This window comes from Petaurus breviceps, unplaced genomic scaffold (assembly GCF_028583685.1).
Source record: "Petaurus breviceps papuanus isolate PSGF00001 unplaced genomic scaffold, PetGlider_PUasm1.0 90897, whole genome shotgun sequence".
Lineage (NCBI taxonomy): Eukaryota > Metazoa > Chordata > Mammalia > Diprotodontia > Petauridae > Petaurus > Petaurus breviceps.
Window position 1 is genome coordinate 6,487,179 of NW_027187374.1, and position 21,578 is coordinate 6,508,756.

Sequence of the window (21,578 nt, forward strand, 5' to 3'; positions counted from 1 at the left end):
ACAGCTAATTGGTGCAGTAGTATAACCAGGAATAAAACTCAGATTTGTCAATTTGGGTCCAGTATTCTTACTATATCACTTTGATATTTAAAATCACATGCCCCCCCCCCAAAAAAACAAACCAAACCAAACCTATACTAAGCTACCCATTGAAGATGACTTCTTAACATAATCATTAGTAAATAGTCATCAGTCACATAAAAGTATGTGTGTATGTGAGATCAATTATGCTATTTGATTTAGTTTGTCCTAAAGACACTGGTCCTGCATTTTAAGGGTTCTGAAACACAATGAGTAAAAGAATGCTTCTAATCATGGGTGATGGCTAGCCCCAAAGTAGAGGTGAGGTTGGTTACACACTGAGCTCAAGTAATAGCTAGGAGTCCAGTTTGGTTTGCACATTTCTCACATGGAAGATGAGGCTAGGAAGTATGTGCATGCCAGACTATGGAGGTCTTAATTACCATGCCAAGAAGTTTACACTTTTACATAGAGGAAACAGGGAGATACTGAAGGTTTTTGAGCAGTGACAGTCAATACTGTGCCTTTATGAAGACTAGTGGGCAGAGATACAACTGAAGAAGGAAGAGATAAGAGACAGGACACTGACAGGGAGACTAACAAGGAGGCCAAGATGGTTCAAGGAGGGCCATGATTAATGTGGTCGCTGTGTGAATAGAGATGTCATAAAAGTTGCCGTTGTGCTACCTAAACTGGGTTGGTTTCCCATTAAAGAGACAGTCTGCTATCTTTGGGATTTTTTTTTCTGGTGGATGAAGGTTTCAATCACTGGCTTCCTGTCAAATGAGGTATAAAAAACTCTAGCTTATGAGGAGGTGGTGCTCTTCAGGATGGTTAGAATTTCAACTTCCTTGTCTTTCCAGCATGCCATTGTGGTGAGGGGGAACTTCATGAATCCATGACTGTATCCTTTTTAATCTTGTAGGTATATTTTAAATTGCATTTTTTGTAGTACCTACACTCGAATCACTGACTCAGTGAGCAAAGTGTGGACACAACTCTTTGGTGTTAGTCAGCTGAACTGGATCCTAATGGTTGAGGTTTAAGGTTCAAGTGCAGGAAGGGCAATGCTATGGCTCCAAAGCCAGATATTAGGGGGGAGGGGTCTGGTACCCTGAGGATGTTACACTATTGGCTGCACATGGTGACTCCTCTCAATGGGAAAAGGAGGTTACACTGTAGGATTAGTGTAATGGTAATGTAATTTTGAATTTGAAGATCCCTTTGTGTTGGCAAAAGTAGCAGGTGCTTAGCACTTAGTAACTGATCAAGCCTCTGTTGGAGAAACAGAAGGTATGAACTCCTGTCTCCTGTTACTGATGTAACAGGAAGAGGTTGGCTGAAACAGGCTGTGTGTATATAAGAAAAGCCCCAGAGAGGCACAGTCAGAATTTCCTTGAGACTGAGATCTGGTGGCAGAACAGTTACAGAAGAATGGAGAACTGAGTCCTGAGAACTTGTGGTGGTGGAGCTTCTTCTGAACAGGATCCCAGGAGCCAGGAGCCCAGGTGACTGAGGAAGCATGACTGGGATATTGAGACTTTGTTTGTTTGTGGCTTGGTTGAACCTTGAATTCCATAGAGTGGAAATGGTGAGAGATCTGACATGAACCAGACCCTGTGAACTTCAGTGTGGAGCAGGACCTGCCCAGAGAGCTGGTCAAGGAACTGGGAGCTGTCTGTCAATGAACCCAGGTGACAGTCTGGTGAATCCAGGTGGAATCTGGGACCATGGAAGGGGATCCAGGTAATTAAAGAACAGGCCCCAAGTCAAGATGAAAAGACCTCTCCTTGGATACTGAGTAATTATAGAATTATAGTTTACTAGTGACCTAAGGGGTGGAGGGTTTTGTGTATGATACTTAGAAAGACTTTGCTGAATAAGTGACTGATTGTACTTTGTACTTTGAGATATTGTTACTGATAAGTGACTGATTGAGTTAATCAAGACTTTGCCCCAAGAGTGGAAGACTTTGACTGTGTACTTTGAGACTACTGATAAGTGACTGATTGAGTTAACTTAAGAGTGACTATTTTACTTTGAGACTATGTTGTGACTATTATATTGTGATTTTCTGTGATAAGTTGTAATATTGTGAATGCTGTACCTTGATTTTCTGTGGATGTTTTGCTTCTGCTATGGAATAGAGTGATCACTATACTGTGTCATCAGAACCTTAAAAGCTGTTCACAGTAGCAGTTCTTCTGGAAAGCTGCTTGTGCATGGCATTACAATTAGTTAGATGGATGGTTTAGGAGCATAACACAGAGAGTAAAGGTATTGCAAAAGCCAATATTCCCAGGGCCTTGCTAATGTGAGGCTAGACTGACAGCTGATGAGAATGAAAATAAATTATTTCAGTACATTAAGCAATTAAAGACAGATGTGAACATTTGGATGATTTATTTTAGCCAGTTAAATTAGTCAGAGGTCCAGAATGAAAGTCATTCTTGTCTCTTTTCAGGTGGCTAAGGTGGGGAATTCAGCATACCTGAAGTAAGGATGAAGAATTTCTCTATAACCTGTTCCCAAGGGAGGTCAGCAAGGGAGGGGGCAAAAGCCCAAAATAAAAGGGTTTGGTGACCTGGATCTATGTCGCTCCACCATAACCTCTCCATTCCATAAGACCAATGTGTGTCAGAAACACAGATCTTGACTTTTAGTGCCAGGCTTTAGCTACAGACCTTCCCTACCAGTGTTCTACAAAGACCTGAACAGATCCACTTGTGACATTTGAAGGAGAGAATGGGACTGCCACTGGGGCACCAGAAAAAGGAGTGCTCTGGGGATGATGAAAGAAGGCATCCCTTTCCCCTGTGCCCCCTGCCATGGTGGGCAGAAGGTAAGGAAACACTGTCAGCTAGGAAGCATTCCAGGTCACCTTCACCATCCTTTATCAGAAATAACTGAATTTTTCCTTCATGTTACTAGTTTAATGGGCAAAAGCCTGAAAGAATCCCCATTCCCTGAGGGCTAGCCTTGGGGTAGCTAGGTGCTCAATATGCTCAAAATTCAATATGAAGCAGCTATATGATAGTGGATAGAAGTCTGGGGTTGGAGTCAGGAAGATCTGAGTTCAAATTCAGCCCCAGATACTTATAGATAGGTGACCCTGGGCAAGACATTTAACTTCTCTCAGTCTCGGTTTCCTCATCTGTAAAATGGGGATAAAAATAGTAGCACTATCTCTCAGGGTCATAGTGACAATCAAATGAGTTGATAATTGAAAAGTATTTAGCGCAGTGCCTGGCACATAGTAGGCACTTAATGCTTATTCTCTTCCTCTTTCCCCTTTGACGTCCATCACTATACTGATAAATTGTTGGCTAGGCTGAACAAGACATAGTGGCAGAAGCACTAGATCAGATGGTGATCTACTCTATCTCTGTAGAAGAAGCCACTATCCTTCTAATTACTCAGATTCACCTCGGAAACATTTGTAACTTCCTATTCCCTAACCTTTCCACAGCCAATCAATTGTGAAGTCTTACTGATTCTTACCCTCTCATCTAATCCCTTCTCTCTAGCTAGACATCTACCATTCCATTTTAGTACTCTACCCCTTCTTGCCTAGACTATTACAATAGACTTCCTAATGATCTTATTTCCAGGGCCCCACATACATGTGAAATGTTTCTTAGGAATGATATTCGTAAAGTACAAGTCTTACCATGTCAATCCCCTGATAAAAAAAAAGTGACTCCCTATTGCCTCAGGGATAAAACACACTTAAAGGGCTTCATAGCCCATCTCTCCAGACTGATTACACAGGATTCTCCCTCATGCCCTTCATATCACTGGCCTACTTGTTGCTTCCCATGCAAGACGTTCTATTTCTTACTTACACGGTTTACTACATGGTTGCCCCAATACCTAGGATTCTTTTTCCTTTCCTTTATTTCTTGGAATTATCACTAGGTCTCTTCAAAGCTCAGCTCCAGTATAGTTTCCTGATGGCACCCCCTACTAGTTATTCATATGCCTCACATATTCATACATACCCAAAATTATTATGTATTTACTTCATATGCACACATATATATGCAAATGCATAAAATATATGTATATGTAATACAGTCTTTATCTATATTTGTACCTGATGCTGTTACTAGTAGAATGAAAAGCTCTTTGAATGTGAGTACTATTTGGTTTTTAACATTTAGTGCTTATTATATAATAGGTATCTAAATACCCATTGAGCTAAAATTGGGTTTGTCAACATTGAAAATGGGTTGTTATTGTATATAATGCATTTAAATCTTTTTTTTCCTCTTTTTACCTTAGCTTTGCCTTCCAAAGCTCCAGTGCCTGCATAAATTTTGCTGATTGAGTCACCATTCACAGACCACATGGACCGAAAAACTTCTTGGAAACGAGTCACCAACTGAGGCTTTTCAGCTAAGCCCAAAGCTTCCAGTTGTTTGGCTAGCATCTGAAATAGAAAAGCAGAAATTTTACAGAAAAAAAGAGTTTATATTACAATCTGAAGGTTTCAAATACTACCTTTAAAGTGAAAAAAGAAACAGCCTCCTGACTTATTTATAGGAATAATAGTTATGCCAATGATGTTTAGCTCTATTTATCTGGCCCTCTCCCAATCTTCAGTCTTATACCTCTAATGAATGGCCCACTGTGCATTGTAAATTGGGTATATCTTAAAACTCCCCATGTCCCAAAGTGGGATCATATCTTTCCCCACAAACTCTCTCTTCCTAACTTTCCCATAACTATTCAATGATGCCGCTATCCTCCCAGTCACCCAGGCTGGGTCTAGGTTCATTCTCAACTCTTCACTCCCTCTCACCTCTCCTCCATCCAGTATGTGGCTAAGTTCCACTGATTCATAACATCATTTGCATATGCCCATTTCTCTCCTCTGACTCTGCCACAACTCTGGTGAAGGCCTTCATCACTTCTCGTCTCAACAGTCTGCAGGTTGGTTTCCCTACATTGAGTCTTCTTTCCACTCCAGTCCATTTTTTACCCAACTATCAAAGTGATCTTCCTAAAGCATAGGTCTAACCATATCAATACCCGTTTTCTGTAAACTCCAGTGGCTCCCTATTGCCTTAGGAATTAAATATAAAATCCTGTTTAAAGCCTTTCATAACCTGGCCCCTTCCTACCTTTCTCATCTTCTAACATCTTATTCCCCTCTACAAACTGCAATCAGTGACATTGGACTCCTTTTTGTTTCTTGAATAAGACACTATATCAGTCAGTCAATAAACATTTATTCAGCAGCTACTATGTGCCAGGCAGGATGCTAAGAACTGGGGATACAAAGAAAGGGAAATGATAGTCCCTCCCCCTGAGGGAGCTCACAAGCTAGTGGAGTCAAAATGCAAACAATTATCTACAAAAAAAGATACACACACATATGATAAATAGGAAATAATCAAGAGAGGAAAGATACTAAAATTACCGTATCTCACCACATAATTGTTGCAGATTTTATGACATTTTTGCAACCATTATATTGAAGTGCTTTTTAAAAAAAAATTTGTGCCAGGATTATTTGTCTTTTAGTTTCTGCCACTCCTCCACCAACTCACTGGAAACTATCTTTCTGCAGCTCTGTTTCCATGCTATTCAACAAACACAATCACTTTCAGTCTGAAGCCCGCAGAATAGCTTTTATATTTACCCATAATCAGAAAGAAATGCTTCCCATGTTAATGTATTACTGGAAGAAAAACTGTATAGTCTAGCCAATCCAGGAAGATGCCCTTGCCATATCATGGGACTTACTCACGGCAGCCTCACTGGTCCATGGCTCTTCACTGAGTTGAGTGACAGTGCTATGAGTACCACAGTCACTTTAACCACACAAGTCGGCTTTTGGAAACATACTGGTCTCCAGGCCCACAAAGCATGAGAGATAAATGTGTATCTATATGCCACTGGTGAATACATCACTGCTCTGTTTATCTTTTAAGCAGCATGATGAACAGAATTATACCATGCAACAATTACCCAATGAAAGGCTTCAAACCAAATTTAGACAGGAAAAACAGGTTGTGACAGTTATGCCATGGCAATGATTATGCAGTGAAGTATGGTAAGAGGAAATGAAAAAGACTATCTGTAGAAAGGAGAGATTGTAGTTGGGACTCAAAGGAAACCAGGGAAACCAAGAGGCAGAGACAAGGAGGGAGAGTATCCAACTTCAGAGGAAAGGCCCAGAATGTTGGGAAGTGCAAGGTCTAGTCTGAGGAAGAGCAAACAAGGGGCCAAGAACAGGAAAATGCATAGGCTAAGCTAGAAAGACCATATGAATAAAGTATGAATAAACTTGAATAAAATCCTATTGTAATGTAAATGGTAACTGCTCAAAGATAAATAAGAAAAATAAAACTATTTACTACAAGGTGGCAGTTGACCTAACACTTCTTGACATAAAGGGAAAGCCTTACATTCTAGCCATTCATAGATGAATATGCATATCGAAAATTCTGTTAAAAAATTACTAAACATCTATTATAAGCAAGGAACAATCTGTAAGAGAAAACCAAAACCAATCTCTACCTCCAAAGAGCTTAAGTACAACTACAAAATGTAAATAATTAAATGTAGATAACTGAAGGAGGGGGAAAGCCTGTAGGAGGCAATCAGAAAAGGCTTTCCATAGGAGATGGCACAAGAGCTAAGCCTAGAAGGAAGCTAGGCATTTTTAAAAGCTAGAGAAGAGAAAATATGGATTGAGGAAGAACAAACAGGTCAGTTTGGCTAGAGGTTACAATAGAATGGGAAGGGGAATGGAGTAAAATAACCTGGGAGAGGCAGTAGTCAGACTCTGAAGGGTTTTAGATGATAAGCTAAAGAATCTCTATGTGGGGGCAGCCAGGTGGCCCAGTGAATAGAGCACCCACCCTGGAGTCAGGAGGACTTGAGTTCAAATCCAATTTCAGACACTCAACACTTACTATCCATGTGACCTTGGGCAAGTCACTTAACCCCAACTGCCCTGCCTCCCCCGCTCAAGGAAAAAAAAAAAAAAGAATCTCTATGTGATCCCAGAAGCAGGAGGGAAGCACTGGAGAGATTCTTGAGCAGGAGAGTGCTAAGTACATGGTTGTGTTGTAAAAAGATTTGGTAACTATGCTGAGGATGGACTGAAGATGGAAGAAAAGCTGGAAGTCTATGAGGCTCTTATAACAGAATGGGTCAGAGGTGATGAAGAAAGGGATGTGTCCTGAACTATGGATATGAAAGAATTTATGGGGGACTAGATTCAATGAGACTAGGCAAATGTCTGGATGTGGGGGATAAGGGAGAGACTCAAGAACGTCTTGAGACTGTAAAGCTGGGTGACTATCAGTGGCGCAACAAGTATTCAGCAGTACTTAGTATTGCGCCAAGCACCCAAGAAACTCACATCCTAATGGAAGAATAGATGAAGCAACTTTTTAAGCATTTACTATGTAGAAAACGCTGTGCTAAGTGCCTGGAGATAAAAACAGGAGAATAAGACAGTTTCTTCTCTCAAGGAGCTCACATTCTAACAGAGGAGACAACAGACAGGGAAGGTTTCAGCTGCAGGTCAGACTGAAAAGTTCCACGATGCTCACAGCACATTAGCTAAGTAGATGTTAATACCTCTTGTTTAGTATCATTTCCACTGATAAAACAATGTCAGTTTCTGATGTTGAACCATTTGATAGTGCCATAATTTTTTTCTTAGTCTTTAGTAGCTGTGGCTGTAGTACCTGCAAGAGCAATTGCCAGGCTGTATCACCACGGGAGCTGATTTCAGGATGATGGCTGAGGACAACGGGCTTAGAAGCAATGCTATTCCAAAGACTTTTGGTTTGAGGATCCTGGGTGGGAGATGGTGGTCAAGGTGGTGGCAATGGTTTGACTTGTGTGGTACAAGCTACCTTCTGGCACACGGCTCCTCAGGGCACCATGGTGCTTCAGCTAGGCTGGCTTGCCTGTCCTATGGATGGCACTTGGTAGAGAAGGCTGGTCCCTTCTCCACAATAGCTTTTCTTCCACAAATTATGGCTGTGAGGGCAGGGCTAGAAGAAGGAATGACAGACTGCAGAGGCTCTGTGCCTAGTTGTCTTTTGGTGGCAGCTGGTCAGCAGCTATTGCTCATGGTAATGAGGAAGATGAGTTCCCTCTTCATACTGACTTTTCCCTTAGACCAAGGTTGTAAGATTATACTGGAAGAAAGTCTAGTGGTTGGGGAAGGTGGGGGCACATGACACTGCTATCACCAAGGCTCTTAGGTTCAGGGTCTTGGACTGTCCACCAAGGTCTGAGAGCAGACAAGTCAAGGTGGTGATGGACTGACTTGCCTGGAACATCCTGTCTTTCCTTCAGAGTGCCTTGTTGCTTTAGCTAGGCTGTTCTGTCTGTCCTATGAGTGGCAGTTGGCAAGAATGGCCACAGCAAAGGACACTTAATAACCACAATAACCATTGTCATAGTGTTTTCGGAGATTTGCAACACTAGGTTTAGTTCTGTTCATAAGAAAATGGATCCTCTCCCAATTCCCAGGACAAATGTATTAAAGTTAATAGTGATATAATAAGAAAAATAATGTTTTTCAAAAGTGTCAAAATAAATGGCCTTTGAAACTGTTAAGGATATTGTAAGAAAATGGAGGTAGGAAAGGAACTATGTAGCTGAAAGTACTAAAATAGAAAGCACTAGATTAGAAGTCAGTTGGTAGAGATGGCTAGATCCTTTTCCACTAAGAGCTGCTTCCTCAGATGATGGCTGTGAGGGTTGGGCTGGAAGCAGGAATGAGAGGCAAATCCTCATTCTGCCTCTTACTGTGTGACCTTGGAAAAATCACAGTGAAGTGAAGGGCTCCTTCCAGCTCTAAATCTATGTTTTTTACAATTCATTAAATTTGAAGCAATTCTGTCTAAAATACCATTAAGTCATCCCTCAACATCCCAGAGTTTCACATTTTCCAGTTTTGGTTACTCACAGCTTGGTTATCGATAGTTAAAGGAGAATGTTTGGAGATTAGAAATGTACTGCAGAAAAACACAGATGACATGTATATGTGTACATAAAAAAAATTTACTGAATTATAAATGCATAAACATATTATCAATCCGTTTTATCGTTCATAGTATAAGTATACATACATAAATTTATTATAAACAGCTAAATTGTTAAAAGTTTCAGTGCACTAAAGAACTACAAGTTCCCCACTTTGTCTCTCTCTACCATCCAGACTCAAGTCATGTGATTTTTCTCTCAAAGTGACTGTTCTATCTTGGTAGGAAAAGGAAATTTGTGAAGCAGTTGCTGCAGTTACATCAGCAACTCTGAAGATTCTGCATAGTGTGTGAGATACTAATCTCTCTTCCCAAGAAACTGCAACTATTTTATGGGTATGGTGTGTAGTTTACTTGTTTTATGTGTTAAATGTGATCAGAATTATTAAAAATGAAAGTTTGGGGTAGGGCCTAGAGTTATTTGCAGTTTTTCATATTTGCAAGGGTCCCACATCCCTAACATCTCCCTCCACCCCCATGTTGAGGGATGAATGTATATATCTTCAGCAGCATTATTTTAAAGATATACTTAACAAATGGATCACAGAATGTTAGAGCTAAAAGGGACCTTAAAGATCGTGTTATAATCTCTTAGTTTTACAGGCAAGAAAGCCAGAACAGAGAAGTGGTGACTCACATACCAGTAACACAGCCAACCACAGCACTTGTTTTTCAGCTCATTCCACTATACCATAGCTTGTATATTAAGTATCTGAACAGGAATATAATTCGTTGTTAAAACCAACGGAAAGTTATGTGATTATGAACTCAAGATACCAGTGCTTTAAGATTTTCTTACCTCTAAGCCAAAGAAAGCTTGCACACTATTTGTCCTATCTAGACAATCCAAGCAGTTTGTTCGAATAGTACCATTCTGAGATCTGTATCAAATTAAGTGAAATAAGGCAAATTGATAAAATTCATCAATACAAACAAGGCAAAGATTAGATGACAATCAAGGTAATCAAATTGATAAAATCACCACATGCTCATCTTTAAAAGTTAATGGGGTGGGGAGGCTAGGTGGCACAGTGAATAGAGCACAGGCCCTGGAGTCAGGAGAACTTGAGTTCAAATCCGGCCTCAGACATTTAACACTCACTAGCCGTGTGACCTTGGGCAAGTCACTTTTTAACCCCAACTGCCCTCCAAAAAAAAAGGCAAAAAAAAAAAGTTAATGGGTCAAATCAATTTTGGGATAGCTAAATAAGGTATCCATTTGGGAATGGCTAAGTAAAAATTCTGTTAAATGAATTTGATGGAAAATCATTGTCATAAGAAACCTCAAATATAAAGAATGAAAGAATGGGGAGATTTGTATGAACTTAAGAAGAACAAAGTATGTAGAACCAGGAATTTGTACAATGACAACAATTTGAACAAAGAAATTGAATGCAGTGTAATTGCAATGACCAATCTTGGCCATTATTGTTGTGAAGAAGGTGTGCGGGGGGAATTATGGGTATGATAATGTTACATACGTTGCCAGACACAGTTGACTTTTCACTTGGTCAAGTTTAACTGGCTTTAAGAAAAAATTATCCCAAAGGTAAGATCTCTAGGGTGAGGGAGGAAGAGATACATTCAGAAATGACCAATATAAAAATTTTAAAATAAAAGATAAAAAAGTGGGTGGTAGCTAGAGAGCGATAGAAAAACTAGAAATCTGGCATTTGCACTGAGGAAAAATTATTTTCTGCTATTTCACAGAAAGTTTTTCTTTTAAAACACTCCTACTTTGTTCAACTTAGGTAAAATAAAACACACACACAAATATATATACACATACATACACACACATACTTCATGTTAGGAAGTTTTCAAAATTCTAGCTATGCCTGAACAATTTCCAAGCCACTGATACGAAATAAAATTTAAACAGAATCAGAATATCATGTTGAAGTACTGAGACTCATCTACAACAAACAGTCTCAGTTTGGAAACACGACTATCAATAAATTTTACTCTCAACTTATGTCTCATAGCACTTTCCCCTTTTTATTTCCAACGCTAAAGTGATTAAATTAAAAACTGACATCAAGGTAAGAAAACCTTTTCATAGGCATCCGGCAAAAGCTCCTCAGATATAATGGAGATATTACTAACATTTTGCTCATAAGCACTCCCTAAACTAATGGAAGTCACAGTCCAATTAAAACCCTCCCAACTAATTTAATATTTCTATCTTAACTTTTCATTTTGATATACATTACTTAAGGGCAAAAATTGTGCATGGAGTGTGGTGGGAAGGGAGACTAAAACAGACTTAATTCCAATCCAAAACAAACCATTTTATTTTATCTTTTCCTTTGACATTGAGATGCCTATGCAACAGGGAAGTCCTATACTACATAAACCTGACCAGTACTATTTAAACTGCAAGTTGTTTTTTTTTTTTTTATAAGCAATTGGGGTTAAGTAACTTGCTCAAGGTTACACGGCCAGTTATTTCTGGGTGAGTGCTAAGTGTCTAAGCCCAGGATTCGATCTCCAGATCATCCTGACACTGGAGCCGGTGCGCTTACTTGCTGTGCTACCTGGCCACCCCGACTGCAAGTTTTTTTAAGCAAGGAGCAGACTAAATCTGATTTTTATTAATTATACAACAATGCAAGCAACCAAAGTAATTGAAATAATAAAAATGAGGTAATTCATGGGAATGAATTTTTACTTTGTAGAAACCAATACTTTCTACCAAATAGAAAAGCACAGAATTGGGATAGTATTAGGTTGAATGAATATATCACCATATTCTTTCAACAATGATAAAATCTGAATTGTTTTGTATTGTAAGAGGAAAAAATAGCTCAACCTTTTCTCATTAAAAGATCCTCCTTAAGTACATCTTAGAAAATTATGATTTTAGTAAAAAAAAGAAAAACTGAAATCAGTCAAACTTCAGTTTTGTACATCTAGATAAGGAACACATGCTTAGCTTAACTTAAAATTTTCTTGGAAGTAATGGAAGCATAACTTTATCTTTCTAATGAAAATGGGAATGAACATAGAACTGAAAGATAAAAGATCAGCTACCATAAGTGAAATGTTTGATGCAAATATTTATTCTAATGAAAAATTTAACAGCAATTAAAAATTATAATGCAATTCTAATTTAAAGAATGCAGAAATAAAATAAACCAAACCTTTGAACTTCGACTCCATTGAAATAAAAAAACCCAGAGTCTAAGAATTTTTGGACTTGAGGCTTAAGCACACTATGTAATTTCTCTACTTTTCCTCCTTTAACCATTTGATGATAGTCAAAATTGATCATCTGTACATCAGCAGCATGTTCAGAAGCTTTCAAGTGGCTCTGAAAAAAAAGGAAATACTCTATTAAAATATGAACTCATAAACAAAGATTCAATCAAGCACTGATAGATTACTTATATATTGCTGTAATGCTAGCCTATCTCTTTAAAGTCCAATCAGTACCTATCTTCAAACCATTCTAATTTTTATAGTAGTCATAAAATCAGTATGTTGAGATGGTAAACTGAAAAATTACCTGTTAATCCAGTGTCTAACTACAACTACTCATGTTGTCTCCAATGCCTTCAGTGATGACAATAATTAATATGACAGAACCCAACATGCTATTTTTGCCAGGATCAATAGAAGAACTGATTCAAACCACCAGTAATTTATAACTAGATATACCTAAAGGTAGAGACAAAGAGTCAAATGTTTCCCCTTTAAGATGTAAAAAGCCTTTCAGCTGAAGTAATGGAGTACAAATTAATACTGCTTCATTCACATACTCTAAAATACTCAAATCAGAGTCTGTGATCTCATTGACTCAGGAGGTTCCCTCCATATCCAAGACTGCTGATCTTGTGACTCTTGCTATGTTCTCCCAACTTTAACAGCAGGGATCCACCTAACATACCAAGGGCCTGCCTTGCTTTCTCCTTACTTTGCAAAGATATTATGAGCAGAGCACTTTATTGTTATGCTATCTCCCATTCTTGCCGCATGGCAAGCCCATTTCTCTTCCTAACATAAAATTCCTTGATGTCCTTCATGCTTTTTATTTGGGGCTCACTGGTTATATACTGCAGCCTGCTCATATCCACCAGGTGTCTCTCCATTGCCCTCTCTGTGATACTTCTAGTTTGTCAGAATCAGAGATATTCACTGATTCACTGCCATATAGTAATACTGGTAACATATTACTATGGAAAGACTGCCTTTTGATTTCATGGGAAGCTAGGAGTCAGTAAGAGAGCCCTATAATTTCCTGAAAATAATCCACTCCATGTTCTTCCTGTTCAACTCCTCCAGCTCTCTGTCACCTGTACTGTTTCAGATGTATATATTGTCAGAGAAGTTTCATCCAAATGGAGTGTTGAAATCTGGGCAATAACATTTTGTGCCCTTTTGGTTTTTCCTCATTCGATAGACTGGTCAAGCTCCTTCCAATGATTACACCTCTCTCCCAGGAAACTCTACAATATTCACTGAATAATAAAAAAGGCATAGATCTAGAGCTGAACTCTGTGGCCATCAGAATACATAGGCCTTCATTTTACAAATGAGGAAACTAAGATTTAAAGAGGTATAATGATCTGACCACGGTCACAGTGAGCTGGAAGGGTGAAATTTGAAACAAAGCCTTTGGACTCCAGAACCTCTCTTCACTGAATGACACTGCACTGGGAGGACTTTACCACTTCTGCCCTGGAGCAGAACCACCACAGTGCAAATCCATGTGTTGGGTGCACATCTTCCTTAATTTTAGCTGATATTTATTAAAGGATCACTGAAGACAGTGATTTCTGTTAAATCTTCCAGAGAATCTTGAATGATCCTGATTTTTTTTTATAAAAGAGACTTTAAATTGCTTTGTTCTATCATATCAAATGCTTTTTTTGTCATCAAAAATAGGTACAATGAGATCTTATAGACTGCTTGGTCCTACTAATACTCTCCAGGAAAATGCCCTTGATTCATGTATAGATTATTCCCAAGACTGTATAGATGGATGAGTGATCTCTTGGCTACCTTTTTCGGTAATAATGAAGTGTGAGGTTTTTTCCTCATGTCCGTGGTATCTCTCCATCCTTTAGATACCTTGTACGTAGGTCACTCAATATCCTCACAATTGTACTGCTTCCAATATAGACCTTTCTTTATATCGATACTTGGTCCAATCTGGATGTTTCTTCCATATTTGTGCTTGTTAGTGCCATCTGGCCTATTTATAAGCACCTCAGGACTGTGATGTCAGGATCCAGGAATAATAGTGGTTTGACTATCCTTGACATAGAAAATTTTGTTCAAGAGTTTTCTGCAATCTTTTCCCATTTTTCTTAAAATGATTTTGCTTAGTTAGATAGCTTACTAAGCTTTTAAACCAGTTTTACCCTCTACTGCCTCTTTCTACTTTATGAGATGATACTGCTCATAATTATCCATCATCTTTCTCCATAAAATTTTACAAATGAGTTTATATTTTAACCTGGTGTTACCTTTTGCAGCCATCTGTCTTCATTTGTTAAGTGAATAAGATATTTGCACACTACAGTGCTTTCTGGGCTCTTGGTTTTCAATTAATTTACACAGTTACTTTTAGGTGAAATTATTAGTCTGTGTCAATGTCATTTCTGTTTTCCATTTAAATGATTAAAGATAAAAATTTCTCTAAGTTATGTAAAATACTTTGAACTCTATACTACTGTTCACTCAATGCTAATTTCTTACATTTAATTCCCTCCTAATTTCTTAACTTGTGTCAATACTTTCTGCTCTGACTTTGCCCCAGGAAGCTTATTCTTTATTCTTAGGAAAAAGCTCATCATCCAAGATTCTATCCACCTTAATGGAACCTCACCTTTGCCCTTCTGATTGGAGGGTGGAGCCATGAACTTCAAAATTTCCATTGAAATAGTGAGCTCAGCTCAGAACATCTCTTCATTTCTTACCTAGTTGCATTACTCTGGGTCTTTCACCATCCCTCCCCACATCTGGTACCTTTCACTTTTTAGTTTCCTTTTGTGGGGTGTCTTCCCATTAGATTGTAAGCTCCTTGAGGACAGAGACAATCTTTCTCTTTTATATTTATATCCCTGGTGCTGAGCATATAGAAGATATCTGATAAATGTTTATTAATTAATAGAGAAATGGCAAAATAATTCCATTTTCTAATCATTATTAAGCTGCATTTTAGGGAACATTTTCTAATTGTTCATTAATTATCCATTATTTATTTCTCCTCTTTAAAATAACAAGGCAATATTTTTCTTTTTGTCATGTTGGCTAATAATATTCTTAAGGAGGTAGTTCTGCTTGTTTTTATTTTAGTTATTTTTATTTGAAATTCTTGTGCTATTTCTCTGGTTTCAATGATACCATGAGATCTTAAATTATTTCAAGTATGTTTTCCTCAGTTCATAACCTTCATGATTTCTGGTATTTGCTGCTATTCTACAATTTTGATTTTTACATTACAACTGTAATTCAAGTTTATACTTCATCTGTTTGCTAACTACTTTTAACATGATCATGATTCTGATATTGCTGTATCCATTCTGATTATTTTCCCAGAGGGATTAATTAGTATACAACAAAGCTGAACCTTGTTTTATTATTTCTTGCAATTAGTTCTAATCCACTTTATATTATTTCTCCCCTTTTATTCACATATCTAAAAGTTTCTATGAGAATATATATACCCAGAATCGATATTTGGAAATTTAACTGACTAAACCTGGATAAAGCTATCTAATCCCATTCCTAATAGTTGAGATGCAAAGAAAAACAAAGGACCTCTGGCATTATTTTGAGGTACTATTCAGAGAAGGATTTGTTTCTGTTTCTACAATATGGAAAAGCCAAACATAGTGGTTGCTAAGAAGAAAACAGGAAAGTGAAAACAAATGGAAGAGGAAATGACTAATTGCACTGGCAGGGGATTGAATTTCTCTACCTTTATTCTTTTAACCTTTTGATGACAGCCAAAGTTCGTTATATGGATATCAGAATCACAAAATGTTAAAAGACCTAGAATAAGGTATTCAGTTCACTGGGTATAGTCTCTTTGTTGAATTTATGGAAGGTCCTATACAAGATGCATTTAGTATGAATGAATGATGTATCTATCAGTTCATTGGCCCAGTGAAGTGTTAAGTAAGAACAAGGAGAACAGCATATTCTTTCAATTTTGTGTAACATATTTAGAACATAGTGAAGAGATAAGAAGAATTGAGGAATCAGGGACAACTCTGATAAATCTTCTTAAATAAGATTTCTACCACTGTACTTTGAAAAATTGTTTGTGAAAACTAAAGGTCTCCTGATGGCCCTACTTCACAGGGTTGTTGGGAGGATGAAACAAAATGTATATAAAGATAGTAGTTCTTAAATCTTAAAGTGGGGGCAGTTAGGTGGCGAAATAAATAGAGCACCAGCCCTGGAGTCAGGAGCGAGTTCAAATCCAGCCTCAGACACTTAACACCAAAACAAAAAAAAAAACTAGTCCTGTGACCTTGGGCAAGTCACTTAACCCCAACTGCCCCTCCAAAAAGCAAAAAAAAAAAATTTTAACGTGTTCTATAAAAGTGCCTGCAATTATCACTAATGTAGCTTTCAACACTTCTTTCTGGAAGTGACTTTATATATATTTAAGCACCTAGTTATCTTGTTTTATAATGGCTATTTAAAACTTCTTAGATTTTTAAGAAACAGAGAAGAGAAGAGCTAATCATACATACCTGGAAAGTTTTACTTAGCATATCCTCACCTTCCTTAGTCCCAAGCAAATTTACAATGATTTGTTTTCCATATAAATTTTTAAGTGTTCTAAAATGCCTATTGAAGAAACAAAGATAAAATCAGTATACTTAATACTATAATTAATATGATGCTATAAATTTTATGCTATAAATTCAATATCCAGATACCACAATCTATACAAACCACTCATACGACAGTATGTCTAACTTATGAACCTGATAAATTTGGACAAAAATAATTTCAAATTCATTTCTATTTCAATGTATACCATTCATTTATTATGTATCAAGTACCTGGGAAACCAATATGAACAACAATCAGTTGAGCTTACATTCTCATGAGAGAGAAAAGGAAATTAAATATATATACACAAACAAGTAAAGCACAAGACAGAATGTGATAAGGTCAAAAAAGAATAAAAAGAAAATTTAGAGAGAAAAAGCACTTTCAGTAAAGGGTTGAGGAAAGGAGGGGAAGACAAGAGCCAGGGAAGGCCTCAAAGAAGTGTGAGAACTTGGGTGGAGGTACTAAAGGAAGAAAAGAATTCAAAGAGGAAGAAAAGTAGAAGAAATAGCTGGAGAGATGGGAAAATAGTTCTCATTAATTCATGGGAGCAGAAGAAAGTATGATAAGATAGGCAAATAATTCTAAGAGACTGAATATGTGGAGGAATAGTATGAAAAAGGAAAGTAAGTCAGGCTAAAGTCCAACTTTAAGAGGCTTTAATTTAATACAACTTAACAAACATAGCAAGAACCTATGTACAAAGTACTAGGTAGGAACAGACACAGTCAAAAAACAAAAAGGAAAAAAATAGTTCCTCCCTCAAGAAGCTACATTTTACTGGGGGAATACAAATAGATAATTTAACAGAAGATAATTTGAAGAGGAAGAGAACACTAAGGACTAGGAGGATTAACAAAGGCTTTTTAAAGGAGGTGGTACCTTGAAGGAAGCTAAATGATCTAAAAGGCAGGATTAAGAAGGTGTACCTTCTGGTTATGTAGGAAAATTTGGGCTAAGACACTGAGGCAAAAGACTGGAATGCTGAATTTGGGGAATATCAAGTAGAACAATTAGGCCCAAACAGAATCAACGGTCTCGATGGCGGTCATGATGATGATGATAGCCAACATTTATAACAGCACTTACTATGTGTCAGGAACTGTGTAAGAGCCTTACAATTATTATCTTATTTAATTCCCACAACCACCATGGGGAGAAGTAGGCACTATTATCCCCATTTTATAGTTGAGGAATAGGCTGAAACAGGTTAAGTGACATGTCCAGGGTCATACAGCAAGTAAGTATGAAGAAGGATTTGAACTCAGGTCTTCCTGACTCAAGGCCCAGCACTCTATCCAGTGTACCACCTAGTGGTATGAAGGATAGCAATGTGAAATAATCCTGGTGAAGTGGACTGGAACAAGACTGTGAAAGGCTTTAATTGTCAAAATGAGGAATTTGTATTTTATCCTAGAGGTAATAGGGAACCATGGAAGATTAAGCAGTAGAGTGTCCAGGTCAGAGTAATGCTTTAGGAAGGTGATTTTGGCAGCTGTGGGGTATTATAAGTAAGAAAAGATTGATGTTAGGGCAACCAATTATGATAAATAAGAAGAGACTGATGTTAAGGGAACCAATAATGAGGCAACAGTCTAGTAGTGATAAGGGCCTTAACTATGATGGTTGCTGGTGAGTAGAGAGGAGAAGAAATGTTATGGAGGCAGACTTAACAGATAGCAGGGATGTAAGGAAAAGTGAAAAATCAAAAGCAACTCCAAAGTTGCAAACTTAAGTGAATGGCTGTATGCTAAAATAAAACAAACAAAAAGGCATATATGGAATTTTGGAGAAGGGATGGGGCAGGGAAAAATAATGATTCTGGATGAATGTGCCACATTCAAAGAGTCTATTTTGGATACCCAGGGAAATCTTTAGCATGTAGCTGCAGATGGGGGCCTAGAAGTTCAGGATTATTTCAGAAGCTATAGTAAGGTTCAACTGGAGAGGACAGAGAGACAAGGATTTGCATTATAATAGTTTAGAGAGCTGTGTTGAGGGTTTAAAACAGAGTGATGGCAATGGTAGGAAAGAGAAAGGCTTCCATTTAAAAAACAGTAGTGTGAAATAGAATCCACAAAAATGTTTTTGCCCATACAATTTCACATGGTCTGAAATTTGATACTCAAGGAACTTCAGTAAAATAAGCAGGTAGTAAAGTAGTGAAAAGAGGCTATCCACTATGAGCTCCTCTTCTTCCCAATTCCATACTGAAAATCATCTCTTTTGCTCTAGTCTCAGGAGATGACTTTTTTCCTTTTAATATCAATCCTCTCAAGTGAAATAACATATATTATATATATATATATAGTACTTTGCAAACTTTAAAGCACTATATAAATGCTAGCTATTATTGTTATTATTATTATTTTATAGCATTGCCCCAATCTCATCTCCTCTGGAAGGCTGCTCTTGCAAACCTCCCCTTTCTCCAGTTTAAACTTCTTTTTAGCCATTGACTAAATTTGCTACTACCCTGTCGACTTCAAATATACCCAGCTATCTCTAATCTTTTAAAAAAAGAAAATCTTCCCTTGACCTCATTATGCCTTCAAATTTCCATCTCCTATTTTTTTCTTATGCCATTGAATTCTTTAAAAAGGCTTTATTTGCTGTCTCCATTTCCTCACTTTCCACTCACTTTTCCCTTTGTAATTTGGCTTTATCGCTGTTACTCTATTGACACTGGTATTTCCAAGGTAAATGACCTTTTTATTGATAAATCCAATAGCCTGTTCTCAGGCCTACCCATCCTGACCTCTCAGTAGTGTTTGATGCGGCTGACCACCCCCATCTCTATTTTATCTCCTGCCACAATTTTTGTCCCTCACATCTCCTATGTGCTCCCTCCTAAGCCACATCTCTTCGAATTTCCAGCTCTCTACAAGGTTCAGCAGCTCAAGGGCCACATTCTTCAAGAGGCCTTCCTTGATTTCTTCCAGTTTTCAGTGTTCTGTCACCACAACCATATCCTTATTTTGTATAGAGCCTATATTTACTGTCTTTGAACATATTCCCCTAGTGAGGAGGGGATTCCCCTAGGAACATACACCCCTAGGAAGAGGAATGAACTAACTTTTGTACTGGTATACTTAATGTCTAGAGAAGTGACTGGCACATGGCAAGCACCTAATAAATACTTGTTGATTGAGTCATGAATTTGGAATCTGAGAACCTGGGTTCAGACACTGGCCCTACTACCATGAAAGAATGCGGTCTAATGTGGAAGGAACAGGGATGGCATTTATAATAGGAAAAGCTGGCCTTGAATCTTAAATCAAATTAATCGTTTGTATGATGGTGGTTCCAAATCTCATTCTCCTTGCCTATAAAACAGGCATAACTATGCTTACCCTACCAACCTCACAGGGCTGCTGTGAGAGAAGTACTTTGTAGACCTTATAGTGCTATATAAATGTGAGTAGTAGTAATTTCTTACCAATGCAGCAGTGGGATGCTATTTTACTTCCACATTTGTAAGCTCCCCATTAAGCTTGTGGACTATGCCTTATGTCAGCAGATACCACAAGTCATCAAGTTATCTATCTTCTCCAGGCAGAAATATACAAGCTCATATAGCTTCATCTCTACAACTTTTTTCCTTGCATGGAGAAACTAGACCATCTTAGCTTCCAGAGGGGCTGGTTCCACCTTCAATCCCATAGGTTCTACTTCTTGAGAAAGAGTTCAAACCTGTACCCTCTGCCATTGGTGACAACACAGAAACAGTGGGCCAATGGAAAAGATACACAGGGATAAAACAAAATGAAAACAGACACAGAAAAGAGACCCAGTTCTGTTGCCCTCAGAGATGACAGCTCTGAATGCCTGGAGCTTCCATTTAAAATGAAAGTTCATGGAAAAAGAAGATTTGAATTAGAGATTTTACTTTACACCCAAACTGGATAAAATGAAACCCCTGCCTAAGAAATACTTAGTTTCTGAATTCATAAAAATGAAACAATTACCAAAAAAAAAACTAAAAGCTATTTTACCTGTCAAAAGCAGGTGCATTGGCTTCAAATCCCCTTGACATTCGAACACGATGAGATCCCACCTTGAAAAAGAATGTTATATTTAATCATATGAGAAAAGTACATGTAATAAATTGGCAGATTTAGAGCTGGAAGGGACTAATATTTAGTCTAAGTCTCTCATTTTATAGCTGAAGAAAATGAGGCCAAGGAAGATTAAATGATTTGCCTTGGGGTCACAAAGATAGCCAAATGTCAGAGACAGTACAGGAACCAAGACCTAACCTGAATGCTAGGTTCTCCACATAATCTTTCCTAATCATGTTAGCAATGATCTTTGGACTTTGAAGAGCACTTAACTTTAGGTTTACGATTCTCTCCTGTGTAAATATATTTTATTTGAATGAGTGAATGAAAAAGCATTTAAATGTTTCTCGTATCAAGCTGTGTTAAGCTGAGGATTCAAACAGGAAAAGTAGGATGTCTCCCTGATCTCAAGAGTTTACAATCTAACTGTGAACATAAAGAAAGTTCAGCTGTAGGGGGAAAGAAAGGCCTTCAAGTCCTAAGGTGGAAGAGATGGCAAGGTTTGGGGGGATTCTTAGGTTTCATAAGTAGGTCAGATGACAGTGCTAGAGGACTACAGGACACAGAAGCAGAACAGATGGCAACGCCTGAAGGATCTCAGGAGGTGCTGGCAGGAAAGATGGTAATGTCTGGTAGTCTTCCATTTTATGGGAAAGAATAAAATTATTGATTCTCTGCT

At 37.9% G+C, this 21,578-nt stretch overlaps 1 protein-coding gene across 9 annotated transcripts in view; it reads right to left on the bottom strand.

Annotated features, from left to right (window-relative positions):
* SYNJ1 (synaptojanin 1) overlaps positions 1-21,578 on the bottom strand; it is a 117,552-nt gene that overhangs the window by 55,931 nt on the left and 40,043 nt on the right. For all 9 annotated transcript variants that reach the window (XM_069074911.1, XM_069074915.1, XM_069074910.1 and 6 more), the window contains exons 7-11: positions 20,834-20,895; positions 16,754-16,850; positions 12,185-12,354; positions 9,841-9,922; positions 4,301-4,453 (exon numbers count right to left, since the gene is read on the bottom strand). In XM_069074911.1, the coding sequence (XP_068931012.1) occupies positions 4,301-4,453; positions 9,841-9,922; positions 12,185-12,354; positions 16,754-16,850; positions 20,834-20,895 (564 nt within the window). The remainder of the gene's footprint in view (positions 1-4,300; positions 4,454-9,840; positions 9,923-12,184; positions 12,355-16,753; positions 16,851-20,833; positions 20,896-21,578) is intronic.